The 23,515-nt window shown below is 40.5% G+C and overlaps 1 protein-coding gene across 1 annotated transcript in view; it reads left to right on the plus strand.

Moving 5' to 3' along the window:
- Window positions 1-23,515, plus strand: part of dock1 (dedicator of cytokinesis 1) — a 175,307-nt gene that overhangs the window by 12,053 nt on the left and 139,739 nt on the right. The window contains exons 2-12 of the mRNA XM_086194482.1: window positions 9,521-9,604; window positions 10,172-10,212; window positions 10,348-10,403; window positions 11,147-11,243; window positions 11,711-11,859; window positions 13,437-13,572; window positions 14,638-14,795; window positions 16,121-16,202; window positions 16,806-16,941; window positions 17,889-17,961; window positions 20,495-20,574. Of these exons, the coding sequence (XP_086050608.1) occupies window positions 9,521-9,604; window positions 10,172-10,212; window positions 10,348-10,403; window positions 11,147-11,243; window positions 11,711-11,859; window positions 13,437-13,572; window positions 14,638-14,795; window positions 16,121-16,202; window positions 16,806-16,941; window positions 17,889-17,961; window positions 20,495-20,574 (1,092 nt within the window). The remainder of the gene's footprint in view (window positions 1-9,520; window positions 9,605-10,171; window positions 10,213-10,347; window positions 10,404-11,146; window positions 11,244-11,710; window positions 11,860-13,436; window positions 13,573-14,637; window positions 14,796-16,120; window positions 16,203-16,805; window positions 16,942-17,888; window positions 17,962-20,494; window positions 20,575-23,515) is intronic.

The raw sequence follows: 23,515 nt of genomic DNA on the forward strand, positions 1-23,515 counted from the left end.
GTCACTGGTGAAACCGCGAACAAGCATTATGTCTTTAGCATCCATGGAGATGGTGACAAACTGAAAGTTAATAAATGAAGGGGGGGGGGGGCAGCTGCAGATGTTGCAACGCAAGGAACTATGCTATTGATATACCATTAGCTGCATATGATTTGCTGTATATGCTGCAGACATGGCTCTTGATTTTCTTTGCAGTTTGTGCCAGCAAGTGTATGTTTAATTAATTTGGAGGTCAGGTTCACACCGCCATGCTTTGGGACTGCAACAAGCCCAAGGACCAATTATTAACTATGCATCACAAATGGCAAAATAAGGATGTCTGGCACAGCAAGCAAGCCTGGTGCCCAGTCTTAGCATCTGTTCTTTAAAGAAATAAAAATGTATTTCAAGACATTTGGCAAACTCATTTGCAGGAATAGCTTAGTGCGTAAGCTGTATAGGTATCATTAGCAAGCATAGAGCAGTAAGGAAGTGTGTGTGTGTGTGTGTGTGTGGGGGGGGGGGGGGGGGGAGATATGATGTTGGCAGTAACATTATAGGAGTCCAGCTAGTTTTACTACATGTCTCAGTATCATGATGGTAGCATTGCTGGTTTATAAATCAAATAGCTTTCCAGAGATGCTCTTTAATTAACTGTCCCACCTTCTGGAAATGTTGTGGTATTTGTAAAAAATCCTTTTGCCAACAAAGTGACTTACAGAGACAGAGATTTATAGTTTTACATCAGGAAGACGCTGTTGCCTAACTATTTGGCCTACACTGGTGACGGGCTTTTATACTTCTGTGGTAGTCCGACTTTGATGTGTTTGAATTATATCATCAAAATGCTAGTTGGCAGTGGAACCTTGATGCTGCTGTGTTGATTGTCTTTGTGTATTTTTAACAATGGTGGCAGACAAAGAGCAAGTAGTTTTGAAGTTTGAGCCGCTAACTGTTGAATGTCATTTACAGAATTAAATATCATGCTGAAAGGAGCTCAGACCAGAGAAGGAGAGGATGTGTAAGTTAGCGTGGGTAGGTTAGGAGGTGGGCCGGCCTCGGCTGTTGTGGTCTGCATCTATGCAACGTGTAGCTATATCATCAGAGAGGTGCAGCAGAAGGTGTACAGTGACACACACCTGTCCAGTAGGTTGCTGCATTGATTTTTATCCACTCACTCAGGGCACCACTGCATCAAAATTGCTCCTCTGTATTTTACTTTATTTGAATGTCCTTCATGTCTCCCAGTGATTCCAGGACTATTCTCGATGTGCGCTATTTCTAAATAACTCATTTCTTCAGCTAGGTTTTTGTGTTGCATTCTGTGCGGCATCTCCACCTCTCCGAGTATTGTTGTGTTTGGCTTTTAAGACAGTTTGACAGTTTGATGTATGCAGTTCAGAAGCAGTGGATGACCACTGGCAAACTTTCCTAACATTATCACAGATCATCGTGACCTTTTCTTCATTTCTGTTGGATGTTTCAGAGCATTGACGCCATTGTGAGTTCTCATCACAGCGTGACATCTGCCTCAGTAAAACATGGCCTCAGCTTTATGATTATAAATAACAGCACGCAGAGCCGGTCCCAGGCGTTCATTGTTGCAAATATCTGTATTGCTTTCACATTTCTAGCTCAAAGTCAATCCTCATGAAGGTACTGTACCACATGCTGTCAGTGAGGTCACCTTTTTGGTAAAGTGCCACCAAAGAGGGGTCAGAGTAAACCTGCTGAGTCAATTGCAGAGTTTCTTCAAATATTTGAATATAATTATGCACTCGTTAGCATTCCTATCACAAGAGATGTAACACAGGGCAAGAAATAATTAGCTACTTCTTGCTGTGCAAAAGGCTAATATGTCTGGATTGTGCCAATTTACTTCCCTGTGCAGCATATTGTTGTAAAGGTGCAAAAATAAAACCCTGTGATCTGTTCCAATTGTTTAACAAATGATTCAGAGATTTATTTTTAAAAATAGGCAGAATAACATCATCATCATCATGACAACAATTTGACTGCAAACATTTTAGAGTGAGTCATTTGGAAAGTGTTGAAAAGGCGCTTACTCCTCTATTTAAAGCTCATGAGATGCATGTGCAAAATGCAGACGACAGGTTTGCTTTTTCAGACCCACTGCAGATATTCCTGTACCGCCACAATCAACACCAGAGACCACTGTGTGAGAAACTGCACGTGAAAAGCTTTCGCTCGCTGTTTTATAATGAGCTGGGTACAGCTATCTCTCCCTGTTGTACTGGGAAGATGATTTTCAATTAAAGAAAAAGTCTCGCTCTGCACAGGCAATGGAGTCAAAGTTATTATCAGCCTGTGTTGGATTGCACCTCGAGACCACTGTTGGGTGCATGGCAGGAAGTTCAGCCAAACCGCTTTACTGCCCTTGGCATCTAGAATCGGTAGTTTTCTCCACCTGCTTGTTCATTCCTTCAGAACCTGCTCACTATCTCTGCTCTTCACTATTACCATCTTCTAGTTTCCTGTTTCTGTTTACTTTATTGTTATCCTTCCCGTAGTTATGAAAAGCATCATTATTTCCTTCTGCGTTACTGGAACGGCCCAATCTATTCAGATGCCGTAATATTTCAAGTGGTATTTCCTGCTTGTTTCAGTGAAGAGGGAGGAGGAACCTGAACCGACGTGTGTGTGTGTGTGTGTGTGTGTGTGTGTGTGTGTGTGTGTGTGTGTGTGTGTGAGTGTGTGAGTGTGTGAGAGAGAGATAGAGAGAGAGAGAGAGAGAAAGACTTTCTTCTCTCCCTCTCTGCTCAGCTGCTGAAGTATTAATTTCAGGTTAATTACCCCGGTATTATCTCCACTTTCCAACTGTAGATAAAGCTAAAAGGCTGTTGTGTAAATAATTAGTTAAAGAGGAAACTCTGTAACTTTTGTTGGTATTTTGAAATCCTGAGTTCACCTTGTGCGTGTGTCTCTAAATTAGAGCTATCAAGTATCAGTCTGATTGGCTAAATCTGGTTTTAAATACTGTTAAGGAAGGACTTGAAATTAATTAACATGCTTTCCCCTCCTTGTTCATCACTGACAAAGGCTGTTCCTCATCTGGGGGTTGCAAACCTTGTGTAGTTGATTGTGTTCTTTCCCTGTTTCTGCACCAGACCACGCACACCCTGGTGGAGCGAATTACAGTGCATTTTGATACCTACATATGATTATGCATTGAAATTTATGGAGCATATCAAGAGAAGAATTTTACCGTACTCCCTATTGAGTACATAAAACAAAAGAGAAAAGAGACGAAAACAAAGATATGACAATGAAATCTCATTTTAATGAAGGCAGTTACTTTTTGTCTCAAAAGTTTCTGGAAGCAAATTCAATGTAATCTTATATGTATTTGCACACATTTCCAGAACAGGAATCAGAATATCTTATAAAGTCAGGTCCTTGTTGTAATTTAACTTTTTGCTGTGTTTTCCAATATCGATAGAAATGTAACATTTGAGAACTTGTTTTTCATTAAATTTGACCACATATTTGTCCACTATGTGGAGAATACATATTTTGTAGCACTCAATGAGATTTTTATTTTATTTTTTTTTTATTTTTGGCATTTCAAACTTGTTCTGATTTTATCTTGTCTGGCCTCTAAAATTTATTTAGAAGTCCTTGAGATAATTGGGTTTGATTTTTTTTTTCTCTTCTTTTTTCCAGGGACTAACATAGAAGTTTGATTTTGGGGACTTTATACACAGTATATTACGATTACTGTGAGCCAGGTGATTCAAATGAAAGAAGTCAAACTTGAGATACATATTGTACATTATATGGTTAGATGATGTGTAATATTGTCTTGTACTTTCCTCATCTTCGGGAGTAAGAAATACATCGATTTACATGCAAATCGCTTCAGTCAGTCCGGTTGTTCATTTAAAGTCAGATTTTGAGTGTGTGTGTGTCTGTGTGCAGCTGGAGTGTAATAATCATGCTCTATTCAGGCCCACTCCCTTGAAAAGGGCATTTTCAGCCACTGTGCACTTATTGAACTCCTCCTCATTCAAGTTAAGAGCACTGTATTAAATTTGTGCTCCTTTGTTCATTGTTACTATATCTCCTCAGTCTGTTTCAGGCTCTATTGTTTTTGAACCGCATACTGGATGTCTGCAGTGAATCTGTAATAATGATGGCAATTTCGGGCCGAAAAATATTGAAACGATTATCAAATGGCAATTATTTTTGTACTTCTTTTGAAATGGCAGTATGATTCTCAATATTAGAAATAATTATCTCGTGTCATTGTTCACATTTTAAGTGAAAGACTGTAGAACATCATCTGCAGGCTGGAATATTTCTGCAGCATCTCTGATATAATTTGGATATATTGAACTGTCAATAAAATTGCAATATACTCTGCAGCGCTAATGGGAAACTTGGATTATCATTGTGGTCTTTAATAGTCTTTGAATTTACGGTATGTCCACCTTTCGCCACTTGTAAACTTGTTTGGTATATGACACAGAAGGTGAAGCGGAGGACAGTTTGATTAACAACCAGCTGTAAGGAGGAATCTTCCATTCAGGGGGCTTAATTGATTAATTCCTATCCATACGCACTAGAACTATAAATATCCAATTCAGTGGTGTGTGTGTGTGTGTGTGTGTGTGTGTGTGTGTGTGTGTGTGTGTGTGTGTGTGTGATCATGCAAAAACATATCTCTTAGAGTAGAAAGAGTATTGCCAAATCTCTACCAGTGGAAACATTTCTGCAAGCCAAATTCACACTCTTGCAGCATTTGCCTTTTTGTTAAAATACTCCCGTTCAATTTAGGAATGCAACAAATTACAGCCGGGATGAGAGGCTGTGCTCTTTTGTAACATTTTTTCAATTAAAATGAAATTAAATGGGTGAGCAGTGAGTGGATTTCTAGAAAATCAATCTGTAATCCTTTGAACTTTTTTTTTTTCTTTTACTGTGGTCACTCAATTCATCCCTCAGCTCCCATTGTTGTGATGGTCCTAACAACTTCATCGAGTTGTACCCTTCGACTACAAGGAGTGGCGTTGATTGCTAATGACTTCAGAAACCCAAAGAGGCCCACATAAATGATGCAAGAGCTCCATTCAGGACGAACCTACGATGACACCTTTCCTTTCATATACTCACCTTCATAGCCGTGCTGTATTCCCAGCTGCAGCACCTCTGTGATTTCATTGCTGGACTTCATCTATCAGCTGCAGGTCATAGCAGGATTTTCTCCCTGTTTGACTCCTCAAAGCTCTGACCAACTAGACTGAGAGTTGTCTCCTGCCCCGCTCTGTCTTTTCTTCCTTCCTTCTTCTTGTCAGGGATTTCCTGCCTGAGTCTTACTGACTTACAGTACCACAAGAGCATTTTTAACACCCCCCCCCACACACACACACACACTTCATTAGCATTACTGTATTCTCATCTGAGTGTAATGATATATTATTCTTTGCATGGATTAGTGAGGGTTATAAGTGAGCTCTGAAGTGTACAATTACAATCAGGCCAGTGTTTAGAAGAGGCTTTAATTGTGGAAGGGGTGTAGATGTGCTTAATGGCTGGGTCTGTAATCTGGTTCCTTCCTCATTTCCTCTGATAAAGTCTGCACAGCCTTATGTAAGTGGTCATGTATGGTATTGACCTCCCCCTGGCAAATGATGCTGTTGTTTATTCCATCTTCAGGGAAAAAAATGCATTCCAGAATGTTCCTCATCCTCATCTTCCCTTGATGGATTCTAGCTTCCTTGCTGTTTCCTAATTGTCCTCAGTTAACTCTTACGTACACAAAATTCGTTTTTGTGCGCGATCAGAGCACTCATTGAGTCTCCTCGGGACGAGCATCACTTTTGTGTTAAATTGCACCGTGGTCGTCTCACCTGTCAGGGTTGTGTTGGATGGTTGTCATTTAGTTAGAATCTTCCCAGGGTGTCGCTTGTGTTCATTTTGTAATTGCACCTCCTGCTCAGCAATAAGCTCCCTCGATCTCTCAGCTCCCATTTGTTTGATATGAGACTCACTGGAAGTGATCGCAGGGGTAATTTTTCCATTTTCTGATGAAATGCGATGCTGTATGTTTAGGTTTATGGACTGCTCCCTTCCAACACCTGCATGTAGATGACCTGCCGAATCAGCTGAGCCATTGACCCAGTTGCTAACACAAACACAAGCCTTTCTTACTACTATTAATGATAGTTTAATTGAGCCAAGGCCTCTGCATAGTGACTACACTGCTCTCTGATGGCTGTGCGGAGATTAATCCCACCTCTCTTTTGTTTGTTTTGTTGTTTTCACCCCCCTGTAGGTACCTTTTTGTATCTCAGCTCGGAACTACTGAATTCATTTCCTGGGCTCTTTGTTTCATTGTCAGCCCATGGCTCTCGTTCTGGTGGATTCGCTGGGCTTGTTGGATTGTTCAGGGGATCAGAAATACATTGTGGACATGCACGTGTGTGTATATACACATACACTTTGATAACAAAATGACAGCAGGGTTGAATGAAACAGGCTACACATGGCTTTTTATGCCCTCCACTGAAATGCTGAAGTTGTTGGCAGGCTAACTTGAGCAGTGCACATTAAACATCAGACGTGGGCCATTTTTTTATGACCATCAGGGATGTTATTTAACTGCAGGGCTGCTTTTAAGACTGCTTTATTATTGTGTTATCAAAGGAACCACCATTGAAAGGTCTCAGTCAGAATTAGTCTACTCTACTTGACCACTTTCACCACAATAGATTCTTTGTCTGATAAGTAGAATATACGAGGGCCTTATGCACAAAGTGCTCTTAAGAGCAAATGTCTTATTAAAACCTGCTTGCACAGTTTCGCAGTGGAATTTTTTGGGGAAATATTTTAAAGTCAGACAAGAGCCTACTCTCAGTCTCACTCAGAGTGCTGACATGTTTGTGCAAAATTATTCAGTTCTGTAGTTTTGTATTCAAGGATTTATAATAAAATATTTATCATTTATAATAGTTTTGAATCTCCAATATAGGGATGCACCTTAGTTTTTTCATGATTTATCGCTGATCTGTTCTTTTAGTCTACTTAAATGTCTAGAAACAAAACAATAAACCCAAAGGCGCTTCATTTTCCATCATAAATGACAAAAAAACAGCAAATCCTCATATTGGAACGCGCAAATGTTTGATTTCATTGCTTGAAAAAAAAATGACAGAAAGACGAATCCATCATCTAAATAGTTGATGAATTTTCTTCTGCTGGATTAACTGTTGCGAATGTCTATGTCAACTCTTCAATGAGCACTGTTAATCCTGACACAGCTCCCAGATTTTTGTCCAAAACCTCAGCTAATGATGACACACCAAGAGTGCTCTCTCTCCGGTAATGGCTCTGACCTCCTGGTCCATATCCAGTATCTCTGGCCAAGCCTTTCTCCCTCCAGATTTTCTCCTTTGTGTTTGGAAGAGATGTGGCCCTTAACCCAGTGGCTTCAGGTATGGATATGGACCGTTAGCTCACTGGTGTTTGGACTTAAACCCTTCTCTCGATACATGTCTTCGTAAATTGCGACTAATAGTAATTACAAATTAATTAGAACATGTCACAGATCTTTTAGGACCGCTCCTGTGAACAGATTTATGTAAAAACCCGAGGAGAATATTGGGAAATGAGGCCTGATAAAAGCAAAGAATCGTTTCACTGTGGCAGCTAATGTGACAGCAGGAATGCTTTGTTCTAGATCGCTGTTAACCACAGTTGTAACTAAAAAACATTGCTGTCTGTCTGCCTGCCTCCCTGCATGTTAATGAATATAATAATTATTTAAGGGCATGTTGGTGGGAGAAAAAGTGGTCGATGGACTTGATCAGCATGCTGCGAGGGCTCCAGCGCCTGCAGGGAGGGTCTTTGTGTTTAATTAAGCCATTCACCTCTGGAAACCTCCCGGCATACTTTCCCTTCAGCATTCCCATCACGCGTGCACACACACCTGGTATACACTCGGTTGTCATTTATCCCTACAGGTGTCCCCGCAACACAAACACCTGTTAACACAGCCACCTGTCATGCTAGTGGTGTGTGAAGGATGTGTGTGATTATGCACGGACTCTTGTATGATTTCTTGGAGACGGGGGTCAGTCTTGGTTTTGTTGATCATAAGATGCTGCTGCTGTCAAGGGTTACAAGTCAGGATTTCCTTGCTGTTACATAACATGGTGTTTAAATCATTGAGAGACAATAGCCAGTGATATGTCAACAGACATGGCAGAGTGAAAAATTATTTTTGTATTTTGATTTGTTGTTAATTGATAAGGTATCTCGATCATGGTTTGAAAGGTAGTGATTCCATTTGGTGGGAGCATTGTGTATAAATTCATCTGAACTCCTTCTAGTCAGACAATCTCTGATGCATCTTTTATCTTCCGAGAGTTTTGCCAAAATACCTGTGAATACAACCCTTTTTCTCCTGAGTGTTTCTTCTGTGACTGTGTCACACACAGGCTGACTGTGCAGTGACTACTGTGTGGAGGCAGTTGAGCTCGTAACCACACTCCTGCCCGGAGCCAATATAATTTAGGCTAAGCTCAAAAACTTCCCTGTAATAAACCCCCAGGTTGCACAAGAAAACAAAAGACAACTAGCGTTATAAATAAAACCACCTCGGTTAATCAGTTAAGCTACAACCCCCCCCCCCCCACACACACACACACGCACACACAACAATCAAAACATGTATTTGACGTTTCTTCTTGAACATAAATAATTTTCAAAATATTCCGGCAAATTTTATATTTTTAGAAACTCATTATATACAGTTTCTTGCCAAGGCTACTCTCCAGCAGCATTTTTTTCTGCATGAAACTGCACTAAAAAGAGCTAACAAAGAGTACCTTCTAATGAAATGACAGTTACACAAATTTTTCCACTTGTATTTTATAATCCTATTTGATCATTCCTTGGACTATAAATAGTCTGAAAAACTAATTATCATTTGCCCTGGTTGACTTTAACCTGCATCTAAATGAAAATATGTACATGTTTCATTTAGATGCAGGTGATGAAATGAAATATGTACATATATGTATCCACTCCTCTATAATTTTTGGGGAACATATAATCATGTAATTTGGTTTGGGGATGCAAAAATATTCTTTTAAAGGGTTTACCAGAAAACCTCAACTAATATCATTTCACATTTTAATTTGTATGCCTTTGAAAATTGGGAACACTGCAATTATTTTATTCCCTCCATTTGTCCGTTTGAAATTTGGAGCAAATTTGTTTTCCACCGGCACAGTTGTTTGGTGTTTATCATTGGTTTGTCTTCAGTGGGTGGTAGAAATTTGTTGATATTACACCGTCAATGGTGCCAGGCCCCAACCATCAGTTTTCAGCCTGTGTGGGTGGACATCCCGTGGATGTGTGATGCCTCTACTTCACGTTGCAATGACGCACACGCACACACACACGCGCGCACACACACAAATACAAACACACACGGTGCCATTAGGGAGCTTAACGCTTTATTGCCTCCTCCTCCCCCCCCCCCGCTTATATTGTTCTCTCATCTTCTTTCTTTCAGCAATCTATAACTACGATGCCCGGGGAGAGGAGGAGCTGTCGCTGCAGATCGGAGACACAGTGCACATACTTGAGACATATGAACGTGAGAACAGGCTTTACTGATGACATGCGTGATCAGAGTTGGCACGCCAATGTAGCACATTATTTTCATGTTCCACTTGTTTTACTGTATCAGTGTGTGTGTTCATCTCTACAGTGAGACTATGTGCAGTATCGGCTGCTATGATGTGTGCTCTTGTACATGAAAAGCACCAGCTGGCAACCTCACATTCAATTCGCACAGTTATTTTTAGAGCATCGCTGACACTCATTTTTTTTTTTAAATGATATTTTGTGGTAAATATTTCCATTGATTCATCATCTGATATTCTTCACATAAAAGTAATGCGAGCAAAATCTTCATAAAGTATCAAAAATAAAAGTCTGTATTATTTATTATTATGCAAAATAGATCAAATTAGAGTGTTGCATTTATCGTGTATTGATTTGACCTCTGTGCAATGTACAGGTGGTGGTTGTAGAGCTTTTTTTCAACATATGAAACTTCAGTGCATTCCAACTCTTAAACCCTCTTAAACATTTTCACTTTTTTTTATTGATGTATATGTTTTTATTCTCCCCTGGCTTTAATAAGTCTGTTCTCTTTCAGACTGGTACCGAGGGCATAGGCTGAGGAGGAAGTCCAAAAAGGTTGGTATCCTGGAAACAAATTCACACCATCATGTATCTGTTAGTTGTCATCTTTAATAGCTTTAGTTTTTTTTTTTTAAACTTTTCAAGTTCTGTATCATTTATTTACAAAGATATGATCTCTTTCTCTTCTAGGGCATATTTCCTGCCTGTTACATACACCTGAAAGAGGCCACAGTTGAGGGCAGTGGGTCAGTACTTCTCCACTTTACCATCTAGTATTTGCCACTCTAAAAGGATTGCCAATACTTGTGTTGAGTTTTTAGATACAAAAAGCTAAATAATAACAATCAATAAAGGTAGTGAATGAATAAATACATTTGAAAATATATAATAGCCCTTCTAACATGTTCCTTCCCCTAAGTTTGACAGACAGCCTTCCTCCATGTTTTTCACTGTAAGGATGTCAACTTGATATGATCTTACTGGGTCAAGGTGGAAAATGTTTTGTACATTGAAAATAGCTATATACACCTTCGCTGGGTGCCAGACCTCAAAAACAATGGTTTTCAAAGACAGTTCAGTCGGGTGGCACAGCAGTCAAAAATGTTGAATTTCATGAAGACTTGATAAATGTTTGCCATCTGCAGACAGAAACCAGAGCTGAAATTCATGTGTTTGTAATTGCACATCACTTGCACAGTGCGCAAAAAAGCAATCCATTTCCGAATACGTGAGTTAAGTGTAAAAACACGTAGAACGGCCATTTTGTTCCTAAGATTGTCGCTAAAAAATGGAGAAAAAAAATGAAATCACTTTGTATTTCTGTTGATGGGACAGAACGCTTATGTAATTCCGACGGCTGAATGATCGAATGCTTGCAGTAAAGGAACTTGAAGGCAGTTCCTTCCTTCTTTCCTCACACAGCGTCTCCAATCGTGCACTTTGTCTCAGGCGAGACACTGAATCACTGTATCACTTTTGTTCACTGCAGACAAAAGGAGACCGTCATACCCACTGAGCTGCCTCTGGTTCAGGAGGTTACCACCACTCTGCGGGAGTGGGCTTCAATATGGAGGGACCTGTATGTGGTAAGCTTGCTGCAAAACCTCCCTTTATGAAAACATGCACCAAAAACATAAAAGAAAGAAGGTCAATGGGCTCATTAGATTGCTGGTATGACATGCACATCATGCTTTTGTTTCAGAATTATTTATTATATGCATAACATACTGTATATAAGGAGCAACATTTCTCCTTGATTCATGTTTTTTGCCCCACTTTTTTTCCTTTTCATTATTTTTGACAGCAAGGCAAAACATAAAGAGTGAGCAACGTACTCATATTGTATCATCGAGTTAACAAATTACAGAGATCAAAACAATTCATGAAACATATGTTTTATATACACACACATATCTTCATTTTGTGTTTGCATTTCTGTAATTTTCTGAATCATTTAACTCATAAAGAACACTTGAGCTTTCAGCATTTTATCCTGGAATGTCCTCTTTAGCACCACATACTGTATGATTCATTCATTTGTTTCTATTGCCAGGGGGACAAACGGGAGATGTTCAACTCTGTCCGTGACATGATCTACGACCTCATCGAATGGCGTTCCCAAATCCTGTCTGGCACCCTCCCGCAGGACGAGCTCACTGAGCTCAAACAGAAAGTCACCTCCAAGATCGACTACGGCAACAAGTGAGGATCTGGCCGCCCCCCTCCTGAGAGCTTATATCCCTTTATTCCCATAATATCTGAAAAGTGTATCCAGTTGGAGGAGGTCAACAGTGTCAATCGATAATAATTCACTTAGCTTGAGGAAAAACTGGAGGGATTCAGTTTCAGCAAACCCTACTGTGTTCTATCATGAAATGACAGCTCTTTCTGTGCGTTCAGCGGATCAGGAAAATCGAATGAGAATGAAAATTGTTAAGCTCCATTCTGTCATGAAACATTGGCCAGGTAGAGCATCGGGGTTTCCACTCCCCCCACTGCAGAAGCAGAGAGTTACGAGGTGCTGAAGCACATTGACTCACGTGTTGACAGTTTTCTGATTTCTGGAAGGATTCCTTGCATAGAAGAAAGAGTTGAACAAGAAAGACTGGCTGTGTAAGAAAATAGTTGAGATAGAGCAGGGAAGAGAAAGTTGGTGCCCCCCTGGGGCTCAACTTAAATAAAAAAGCAAATTGCACAAACTCCCTTTAAAAAATGAGGACATAGTAAGTCAATAAATGATCCAAGAGCGATACTTCACCTAAAACACGCCTTATTCAGTACTCTCAAAGCTCACTAAGATGTTTTCACTTCTTTTTGCCTCCAGAATGCGTAAATCCCTAAACTCCTATATTTAGCTTGAAGTTAACTGCACCCTATCGGCACCACCTGCAAACAACTCTTTTGTTACCTTAATTTATAGAAATGGGATGGATGAGTATTAGATACAGCAATAAAAGTCAGTATAGTTCAATAACAGTACAAACCAAAATGACAATTAAAATAATTCAGCTTGCTCTCTGCATTTTGGCATCAAGAAGAAAAACAAAATCTTCTTGAGCTCAACACACTCGTTTGTGAGTACTTGAAAGGCATCACACATTTTTGGGTTAAGGTGTGCTGTAATTTATATGGTGCCTCCTCCATCTTAGTGGTACTCAAAGCCTCATTCACTCAGACACAGATGGTAGAGCTTCCATGCAAGGTGCCAGCCAGCTCATCAGGCTTCAGTGTGTTGCTCGAGGACACTTGGACATGGACCCTGGTCTCAAGTTACCTTCTAATTTACTACATGTCATACAGATTTTCCCCCAGTGTTATCAACAGTCCAGCAAAAATTCTAAAATAATAAATTGACAGGGTGTCATGCAGTATTTTAAGTCAGAAGCCGCCAAGTTTTTTGGGGTCTTGCCAAGGCCTGTTCATGACTTGATAGCAAAAAAGTTCTATATTAAACGATTAAAAGGTTTTGAGTAGATCTGACCAGCCACAAAACTGAGAATACATGGTTTTGAAATGACAGATGTGTTAATTTGCAAGCTTTCATTACTGAGCTCCTCCCCACATCAAAACACTGAGATGTTCTCTCTGCATTTTGAGTGCATGAACGAGTAGAGGAAAGATATTAGAAGAAAAGATAATGAGGCAATAGGGGGTGGCGGTGTAAATAATGTACTGGTCTCTATGAGAATTACATTCAGAATTTTCTCTACCATGGTATATTTCTCTGTATGTTTTCATCTTACCGTGTTACCGTTCAGCATTTGTTTGCCTCCCTCCAGGTACTTGGATCTAGACCTGGTGGTCCGAGACAAAGACGGAAACATTCTGGACCCAGATCTCACCAGTACAGTCAGCCTGTTCAGGGCACACGAGACGGCCTCGAAACAAATAGAGGACCGGATCCAGGAGGAGAAGGTAGAGATGGAGAGGAAGTGATAATGGCACTCAGAACACATTAGCACCTGCCAATAAGCGCTGATCTTTATCTAGATAGTGTATCGATGTCAAGAAACAGACCATTGGTGCAAGGTGTGAATGAAGATGTAACCAGTACATGTTGATCATTGAATCCCGCCAAACTGGTTCAGTTACGGTGTTTGCAAACACTGGGGCTGATCCCTGCCCCACGTTTCAGATGACTATTTGAGATACAACAGCCTCTGCACCAATATCATTGATCTGATTGTGCAAATCGGTTATATTTAAAGTGTTGTTCATCCTTTGGTAATTATATCATCAAATATATAATTTATGATTGAATAATATTCTGATAATTGTGTTATTTTTCACATTGGACGACTTCTTTATTCTTTAAATTACTTTTGTTTTGATTCACAAAAAAGAGATGGGGCAGAGACATTACCCACCAGAGAATGCATTAATTCCAGTTGAAAGTGACAGAAAATACTTCTTGACCCTTGTAGTTTGAAGTGTAGAGTTGATCAAAACAGAGCCGCTTGACATGCTGGACTGGCGTGTTTATAAAGTGAGGACCTCAGCCAGATTCCCTGTCTGTTTTACTTGGCCAGTCGATGGTAACCGTCAACTGAATGTCAGACTGGCAGTGTGGAGGCGAGCCAAATGCTAAGCGCCCTGCAGTTATGTGGTTTTATCTCATGTGACCTTTTCAACCACTGATCTTGATTGCATATGCATGGGCAATAAGAAAGTGTCCAGGTCAACTTGATGCCCTGAAGAAAAGCCTTATTAGTCGAATGCTTGGTAAAGTACTGATGTGTAGGTATGGTTATGTCTGGCTTCTTGACACTCATTGATGCATTTTCAGAAAGGAACATGTAATTGTCTCCGTGTCATCACACCTTTCTCCAGAATGCGTTCCATTCCCTCTCTCCGCGGTTGTCGGGTCTTTACCCAGGCTTCATTGTTCAATCTACACATCCCCAAGGTTTACATGCATGTGACCGAAAGCTGTGTAAGTGTGGCCGGTATCGAGTGTGATTCCTCTGTTTCCCCCAACAGTCTCAGAAGCAGAATATTGATCTAACCAGGCAAGCAAAGTTTGCCTCCACACCGGCGTTTGCCCTCTTTGTGACTCTAAAGAATGTGGTGTGTAAGATCGGGGAAGACGCAGAAGTGCTCATGTCACTCTACGACCCTGTGGAATCCAAGTTCATCAGGTAAAACCACTGATGCGTACACCCCATCGTGCTCGCTCCCTCTTTTTATTCTACATTATTTGTCTTTTTCCATGGTAACAATTCAGACTGTTCAGATCACAACTGCAAGACAGAAACAAAGCCAGTTATGCAACTGATGATAGTACATCCAGATGACTTTTGACATATTTATAAGTTTCAGTGTAATTTGTCAGAAGATACATACAATCACAAACACATGCGCGCACGCACACACACACACACACACACACACACACACACACACGCACACACACAAACAGACAGATCAGAACATCCCAGAAGTAGCACAGACAGCTGTCCAGGGATTTGCTGCTGTTTTAGGATTGTGACAGCAAAGTTACTTGAAGTAGAGCAGCTCAGCTGTGGAACACTCCTTTTGCATCAAACATCAGTCGTGCGTTTTGTTTTCCTAACAGAGTGACGGTATTTGACAGCTTTGAAGGAAACTATGGTTCAACTTCCCATAATGCAGGGTATCATCGATGTTTGAATTTGAATGGTAGAAATGTTCTAAAGCGCATGACTCAAGTGTGTTGGGAGTGAATCCAGTTGAACAATGCACAGTCAGGGTGCAAAGTCAGGTGCAAGTTTAAAAGGGGTCATAATTATTGTGTCTAAATAAATGAACAGTCTATTTCTGGCCAAACATGTACTTAACCAATCAGAGTGTCATCTCCCATTCACCTTAAAAGCCTTGTGTGCCTGCGTCATGACATGTTGCTATTTAAGCCAGACAGTTTCTTCTGTCCTGTCAATGTTATAAACACCGCTTTTAGTTTTTCTTTGAAGCTTCAGTGTTGTGCATCATTAGCTGCAGCAACATGCATCCTCAAAACAATGAACTAATGAACTTTGACTGTGTAAGACCTTTATGAACGTGTTACAGAACACAAATCATTAATTACCTTTCGATTCTGTCCGAACCTGTCGGCCCGCTTGTAGGATTAAATAATCAATAAAGGTAGGCGGCCGCAGCTCGCATGTGAATGCACACGTCTTGTCTTGTGAGGTGACAGGCTGATCGTCTCTGCTGATGGGGCTTTTTTGTAAACACGCATTGCAGATTTATTTATCCTGTTATCAGTTTTTGATGAGTTGCCCGCGACCCTCCCCCAGTGGAGCCCTAGGTCGTCAGTTAAATAGAGGCGGCTTTGTGAACTCTGTCAAATTGTGGAGGGGAACTCAAGAGAGCACAGACGCAACGAAAAAAATTCACAACTGTGTTGTTCAGAAAACAGCATCGGTGCTTTGCCCGCTCTGATTTATTGATGAGTCTCTCTGTTTCCATCATGTCTCCCTCACAGTGAAAACTACCTGGTGAAATGGTCAAGTTCAGGTCTGGTGAAGGACATAGACCAGCTGCATAATCTGAGGGCAGTCTTCACGGTAAGTGTGTTAGTTTTTGACCTTGTGTGTGTGTGTGCGTGTGTGTGTGTGTGTGTGAGCATGCGTGCAGGCGGGCACACACACACTCACCTGTACTTGTTCGCTGTTTATTCAGCCATGTTATGAGGCATGTGAGAGCCTGTTTGCAGAACCTGTATTTGAGAATCTCTCGCAGAAAAAGAGCTCGACTGGCTGTATATATTTACCAAGGCAGTCACCTCTAGCTAATGCAAATCCAAGGACAGAGAAGTCGATGTGCCTTTTCTGGGAGCACTTGAATAGGTGTGAGAGGAATTATCCCGAGGAATTCTATTTTTTGCTGATCTTGCTGCATCAATTTGTGATAATACTTTTGTCCCTAATATGAAGTCTTTTGCCAAGAAATAGTTGTTAATACGACAGTTGCTATTGTGCAAGGGTGTGTCTCTAAATCCAGAGGCACTTTGCAAGAAATTTTTATCTGAAATTATGCTATCAGGTTGTAATAGTCTCAGATTTGTCTGTTTAAACTTGTAAGCCGTGGCTATCAACTTGAAACACAACCATCAGCAATATTTTTTCCTAACTTTCCATCTTTTTCTTTTTTCCCTGGTTCCTCTTCAGGATTTAGGCAGTGAAGATTTGAAGAGAGAGAAGATCAGCTTTGTGTGTCAGATTGTCAGAGTGGGACGTATGGAGCTGCGAGACAACAACACCAAGAAGCTTACGTCGGGACTGAGAAGGCCCTTTGGAGTGGCAGGTAAAGCAGACTTCTTAGAGACTCTGCAATAACCTGTTGTTCCAAAAAGGGATGGCAAGGCACGGTATATTGAAAACAACTTCAGAACACTGTAGCTTTGCTTGCGTATCTGCACGCTAAAGCGCTGAGAAGCGATCCTCACAGTTGATGAAGAGTACCGCGCTTCAGTCTTTACCCAAATGAATGATTATATACGGCTACAATTGTTCTATTTCTTGCTAAAATAGAAGAATTTAGATTTATCACACGTCAGCAAGCTTCCCAGATCATAAACTAATTGGTTTGGCATTTTGCCCAGAGATTTCCAAAAAGAGAAATTCATCTCCTTGTTCAGTCTTTTTTTTTTGTGTTCTCAGTACCACCTGAAGAGAAGGTAAATGACAGACTGATTTTTTTTTTTTTATGGCTTCTCTTTAGAAATCATCATCACAATTATAAGTCGGATTTGTCTGAATTGCTGGTTTTGAGTTATCAAGGGTTTTATATGGCTGCGCTCGGTATTTAGGGTAATAAAGTTGCAGTCCTCTAACTCCTGTGACCGCAAATGACTTCATTTCAGAAACCTCAGATTAACAGAGTAAAAAAAAAAAAAAAAACTGTGGCGGCTTGAGCTCCTGCAGGTTACCTTTGTTCAACTTTGACCTCTTAAATAGCAAACTCAGCAAATAGCATCTAGAAATGGAGGAGTTCAGGCTTTGGGATTCACGGTTTACTGTTAAATTATGCATGCCACAGACATCTGATATCTCAATTTTTACCACGTAGCTTCCCCCCTACTTAATAAGCACTCATTGAAGAAATCCAAAGATCGACTTGATGCTTTCACCGTCTGATGCGTCCTCACCAAGCAATAATCTGTATGTCTGTGACAGACACGCACCACTCGGCAAGTCCTTTGAATTTCATAACCTTCCCTTTTTTTTTTTCCCTTCTTCTTCTTTTCACAGTAATGGATGTCACTGACATCATAACAGGAAAAATGGACGATGAAGACAAGCAACATTTCATCCCATTTCAGCCGTAAGTGAGCAAAAAAAAAAAGAAAAGAAAAGACATTGACACAGGGTGAATAGAGTTCAGAGTTTAATCTTGGTACAACTATGTAGTCCTCATTTTGAGTATGTACAGTATGTCAGACACAGCAGTTGTGCTTTAATTTTTTTCTAAGTCGTTTTTAAGTCCTTGACACCTGATTAGTGAGGATTTTAAGACAGTTGTGCGTCTCTTTTCCCGGCTGACTCAATTAAGGCAATCTCATTAACTGCTGCCATTCTCCCAGGACAGTGTACAGAGCCAGAGTAACCTTTTCCTTTAACATGATTTTCTGCATAATTGGAAATGCTTCAGATTCAGACGGTTTAGCTGGCAGATGACCTAACTTAACGGTTTTATCTGCAAGCATAAATCAGCGAAATTAGAGCCTTCCAGCATCTGGAGGAGAATCTATAGCGTGTCCAAATGGGAATGTTTGCAGTGGAATTTCAACTGATAAAGTTGTGAAGGCAGCTGTTCCCATCATTGTATGGGTGCTTAGCATTCTGCTAATTGCTAATGCTCGAACCCTTTCTTACTCCCCTTTGACCCGAGAGCCGCAAATCCATTTCTTTCTGCCATCAAGAAGGATTTTCCAATCCTTTAAATGTGTCTTGGAGACAGGAAACGATGAGCGATGAAGCTTTTTACCTGACAGCCACATTTGTCTGATGGGAGCGTTTGTATTCAGTTGTCAGCTGATCTGATGGCATTTTAAAGGAGTTGTTGAATCAGCTTTACTCCAATTACATGATTTGATCGTAAATACTGTGCCAAGCCAGTTTGAACTGGAAGCACAGCTCCCACTGTGGCTGGAGGGACTTTGGGCATCACCTTTGCTGAACTACATTCCTTTATCTTCCCTTCCTTTTTCTCCCACATCCCCAGTGAGAGCATCTGAGATGGCAGTGAGGGAAGAGAGCAGAAATCTTAGAAAGTGTGTGTTTTCAAAGCCACGAGAGGCAGGAAAGGGAGGGAATTTTGATAAACTTCCAAAACCGATTTTTTTGAAATGAAATCCTGCTGAACCTGTTTTGCTTGTCGTCGTCGTACTTTTCCATCAAGTTCTTAGAATGAAACATTATGCACCTGAATCAGAATTCTATTTGCATTGAAATGATGGGAACACTTTTCTAGATGTTCATAAAATCCAACAAAATCCATGGGATTTGTTCCTTTTTCTTTTTTCAGAGGATATTAATCTTTTAAAATGTTTGGGACTAATGGAAGTTTTGAAAAACATTTTTTCCTAAATTTTCTGACAGCTTGTATACATAATCATTCTTAACCCAAGTCTTAGTCCAATCCTATTTGGCTTCAATCTTGTCCAAGTCTGACATTTTTATTCCTCTTTCCACTGAGTGGAGAATATCATCCACTGCGTTTTTTTTTTTTTTTGTGTGTGTGTGTGTGTGTGTGGCAGAATTTTGATCAAAATTTTCATTGAAGATTCTCAGTTACCTGACAGATTAAGACAGATTCATTAAAAAACCAGAAGGTTTATACTGGTAGAATGCAAACCTCCATTAAGGCCAATGTAAAAAAAACCAAACAACTAAAAACAACAACAACTAATAATCAAACATGGTGGCATGTCAATCAGATCTGCTTCCTCCTTGGCCCACGCTGGCAGTTTTTACACAATGCTGCTGACAGACAGACAAATGACTCTGAAAACACAATTTTTCTTGGCAGAGTGAGATTCTGTTCATGCAGATTTGTGAGAACATGGCTCATTTCTGTTATCTGCTAAAGTTTTGTTTGATGTATGTAACAAATCTCTGACACTCCTTCCCTGCATGGATTGATTCAGATTCAAGGTCGGAGGCACAGAAGAGAGCGGGAGAGATCCTTGACTGATTTCTTCATGTTGACGTCACTACTGTCCTCTGTTCCATGCTCTGCTGTTTTTAGAGCCTGTACACTGCTGATGCCATTCGCTGCTTCCCACACATATTTCTCTACCAGCTGCCACTCGTGGAGCTTCACAGATGACATCCGCTGCTTTCTTATGCTTTCTGCATCACGCGTCTCAGTCTGGCACACCTGAAGCCTTACAGTGGCGTACGTGAATTTGAACGATGAGAATGTGTGTTTTTCAGATTATTCGAGAGCGCTTCAGCTTTGTTCCACTCTTTGAAAACAATTGGAGACTGAGCACTTAGAGCTCCCTACTGCAGCAGCGGCTCTATAAATGCTGACTTGACATCATTTCCTAAACAATGATTTCTTTGTGTGTTTCTATCATCACCCATCCCGCCTCACTGTTGAACGCTAACAAGTGGCTTTGTGTCTGTCATGGTATTCGCATCACTCTTCGGTGTGTTTGTCTCTTTCTCCCCCCGATTCCACTCCCCCTCCTCACAACCATCACTTGTGGCTCCTTCTACCCTCCTCCTCCTCGTCCTCCTCCTCTTCCTCTTCTTCTCTGTGGTGTTTGCCTGTTGTGTGCATACTGCAGGCTAGCGTTGGATGACGCCATTCGCCACAAGCAGCTGAACATCTCCCGTTTTTCACCCAGGGTGGCAGGGGAGAGCGACTTTCTCCAGACAGTCATCAACAAAGTCATCACTGCCAAAGAGGTCAATCACAAGGGCCAAGGTACTGTGGAGACTCAAGAATCAAACAAAGGGGCTTTCACAACCCAGCATCTTGTCCTTTTTAATGGAGAACCAGTGTGGTTTGTTTTAGTGCTTGTGAAAGCGTTAATTGATCTATCATGAAGACCCGCTCATGAACATATCTGAGCCAATCACAGTTTGTAGCTGCTCCACAATAAACTTGACATCCTGAGTTCAGAACACCATAGACGAGCATAAAGAATTGTCAATTGCATCTGGTTTTATTTGCATACGTAAAAAAAAAAAAAAGGTTAAAATGATGGGATTAAACTTCGTGATAGGCCACGCAGTCAAGGTAGCTATTTCAAAGAGTTGCTTTGAGCCTCTTTGGTTATCATTAAGCTTCAGCAGTTCTCAGATCACTGCACCGATTATTTTTCCTATTGAGCAGCAAACCACCAAGGGGATGGGTCTCGGCGATAGGCAAGTTGTACTCTGGTGTGAGCCGACCACCTCACCTAAGTGGCCTTGACCTGTTTCCAGGTGAGACCTATCGCAATTTGAAAGCAGTGAGAGCGAAATCTGACCGTGATTCAACTCAATTGCAGGAAGCCAGAGGTTTTGGGGCTGTCTGCATGTTGTATCATGTTGCATTCAGGTGTAATCAAAACGACAGGTAACATGTCAGGGAGAGACTTCTACTGAAAGCCGATGTTTTCTCTACATCTTAGTTCTCCAGCACAAATTAGAAAGACTCCTCTGAGCACATATTTGCCCCTCAGCCAATGTTTTTTTTCTCCCCCCCCCTTATTTGGTAAGCTTGAACTTTTGCACTGTTAAACCAAACCAGAAATAGAAATAGAACCAAATGCATGAATTTTCAATTTATTGGGTCTAGTTAAAGGGACTAAAGTTCTGAAAGCACCCTGACAAGCAGCTGTTCTATTATCATCAAGAGAACTTGTGTCCTGCTACACGGAGTCAAAGCGTTGAAGTCCTGAGTGATGTCTCTTCCTCAGGATATCTCCTCTAACAGTTCTGATTTTACAACTAGTGGGCAGGTGGTCACAGTATTTAGGCATAAATCTACTGCCTTCATAAAAGATTGAAGTGCCAAAAGAGTTAAGAGGATTAAAAAAACAACAATAAAAAAAGGTCGCATGGAACACGTTCTGCTGCATCTCCTATACACGTGTTTGCTTTTATCCTTATTCATTCTTTCATCACCCCTTGAAAATGCTTACAACTGAGGCAGAATTATAATTATTGGGTAACATTAAAGGTATTTTATATTCATACTACATTTAACATCTGTTCATACTAAGTATAATTACCCTCATCACACAGGCAGGGTGTCGAAATTGTTCATCTTGCTAATAAGAACATAATTCTTTGTCAAGTGCTGGCACTATAAATCACTGTTCCAACTAAAAATAGTTTCTCACTTCACCGTGACCACACAAGCCAAGTAATCCAACTGTTAATTAAGATGGCGAGTCTTCTGCGAAGACTTGATCTTATCAGTGATTTGACATGTCAGTAGAAGAATAAAATCTAAGAGTCCTTTTCTGGGAGGGAGGTGGGGGTGATGGTGGGGGTTGGGGGGACATCAAGACAGCCTCGGTGGTATTGTCATGCCCTATGAAGACGTTCTTGGATAAATGTCAGGTCTGCTTCAGCCCACACTGGGAAGAACAGCAGAGCACTGAAAGCAGCTTTTTTATTTTTTTTTTTGCGGTCACGCTCCCATAACAAAAGGCTTCCAGCTTGGCTGGAGAGATGTGTCACTCATAACAATGTGGGGCCTCTGAAGTCAAAGTGAAGTCAAGCATCCCAGCATGCGAAGGGCGGTACTACGGGGTAATTTTCTGTCTCATTCAAATGTAATGGCATCAAATTTTTCTGTGACTTTGCTTTTCACCATGAGAATATTAAATGCTTACAGAACTTCTTTAAGTTCTACACCGCTTAATGGTTTTGAATAGTTTGGAAATATGGCCAATGAAAATCCCCTCAAGGTCATTTGTTTCTGATTTGAAAGTCTGTTTTTATTTTTACAAATATGTATGTGAATGAGTATATCTGTGTGTGTGTGTGTGTGTGTGTGTGTATATCTGTCTATCTAGAATCTAGATAGATAGATAGGTAGATAGATATTTATATATAATCTCATAATGACTTTGTAAATGGTGATGTGAAAATTGTGAAACACAGCCTTTTGGCCATCAGTGACACCAACACAGAGACCTGAGAGCTGTGCAAACAAATCCGTATTGAAAAAGGTAACACATTTGTTAATCACATATGCTAAACGAACGATTAATTTTCGAAAAGATTGATTGATTAGAATATTTATTTTGAATATATAAAAAAGAAGATACAGCAAACAAGATGTAATAGAAACATTTGTCATGAAGCAAAAGAAGCTGTCGAATACGTGATGAATTGGTTTAGGTATTAAAAGTGTGACAAAGAAGTACACACTTATTTTATTCTCCCTCTTCTCCTCAAGAATTGATCGCTTTCTTGTTGATCCAGTCTAATGTTTGATATCAAAGAAAATCTGATTAGTGATTTATTCATTCATACATTCATACATTCTCATAAGCATACACCACATACCAAACAGTCAGCCATGTACAAATTTACAGTATTATTTACATAGAAAGGAGGAAAATAATCTGAGATTCTAAGATTCATATTGTTAGCTTTAAAGTCAAGTCCAGTCCCCAGCAGCTGCTGCAACTAAAGTCTGCAGCGTGACTTGAAAATCGAAAAGTTAAGACTTTTCTTTCACAACTGAAATTACATTTTTGTTATTACAGAAACGGTAATGTCACCAAAAAAGGTAGCATTGGGTAGCGGGACTTGTACTAGTGCTGATATTGATTCAAGTCCTGAGAGCACCCGGCTGTAGTGAAGATGAGATGAGCGTGCTGCAGAGAGGAAATGTGGCACACTCATGAACGTCAGATAAATGC

The sequence above is a fragment of the Aulostomus chinensis genome, chromosome 23 (assembly GCF_037954235.1).
Source record: "Aulostomus chinensis isolate RoL2024-O1b breed Wild chromosome 23, RoL_Achi_v1.0, whole genome shotgun sequence".
NCBI classification, from domain to species: Eukaryota; Metazoa; Chordata; class Actinopteri; order Syngnathiformes; family Aulostomidae; genus Aulostomus; species Aulostomus chinensis.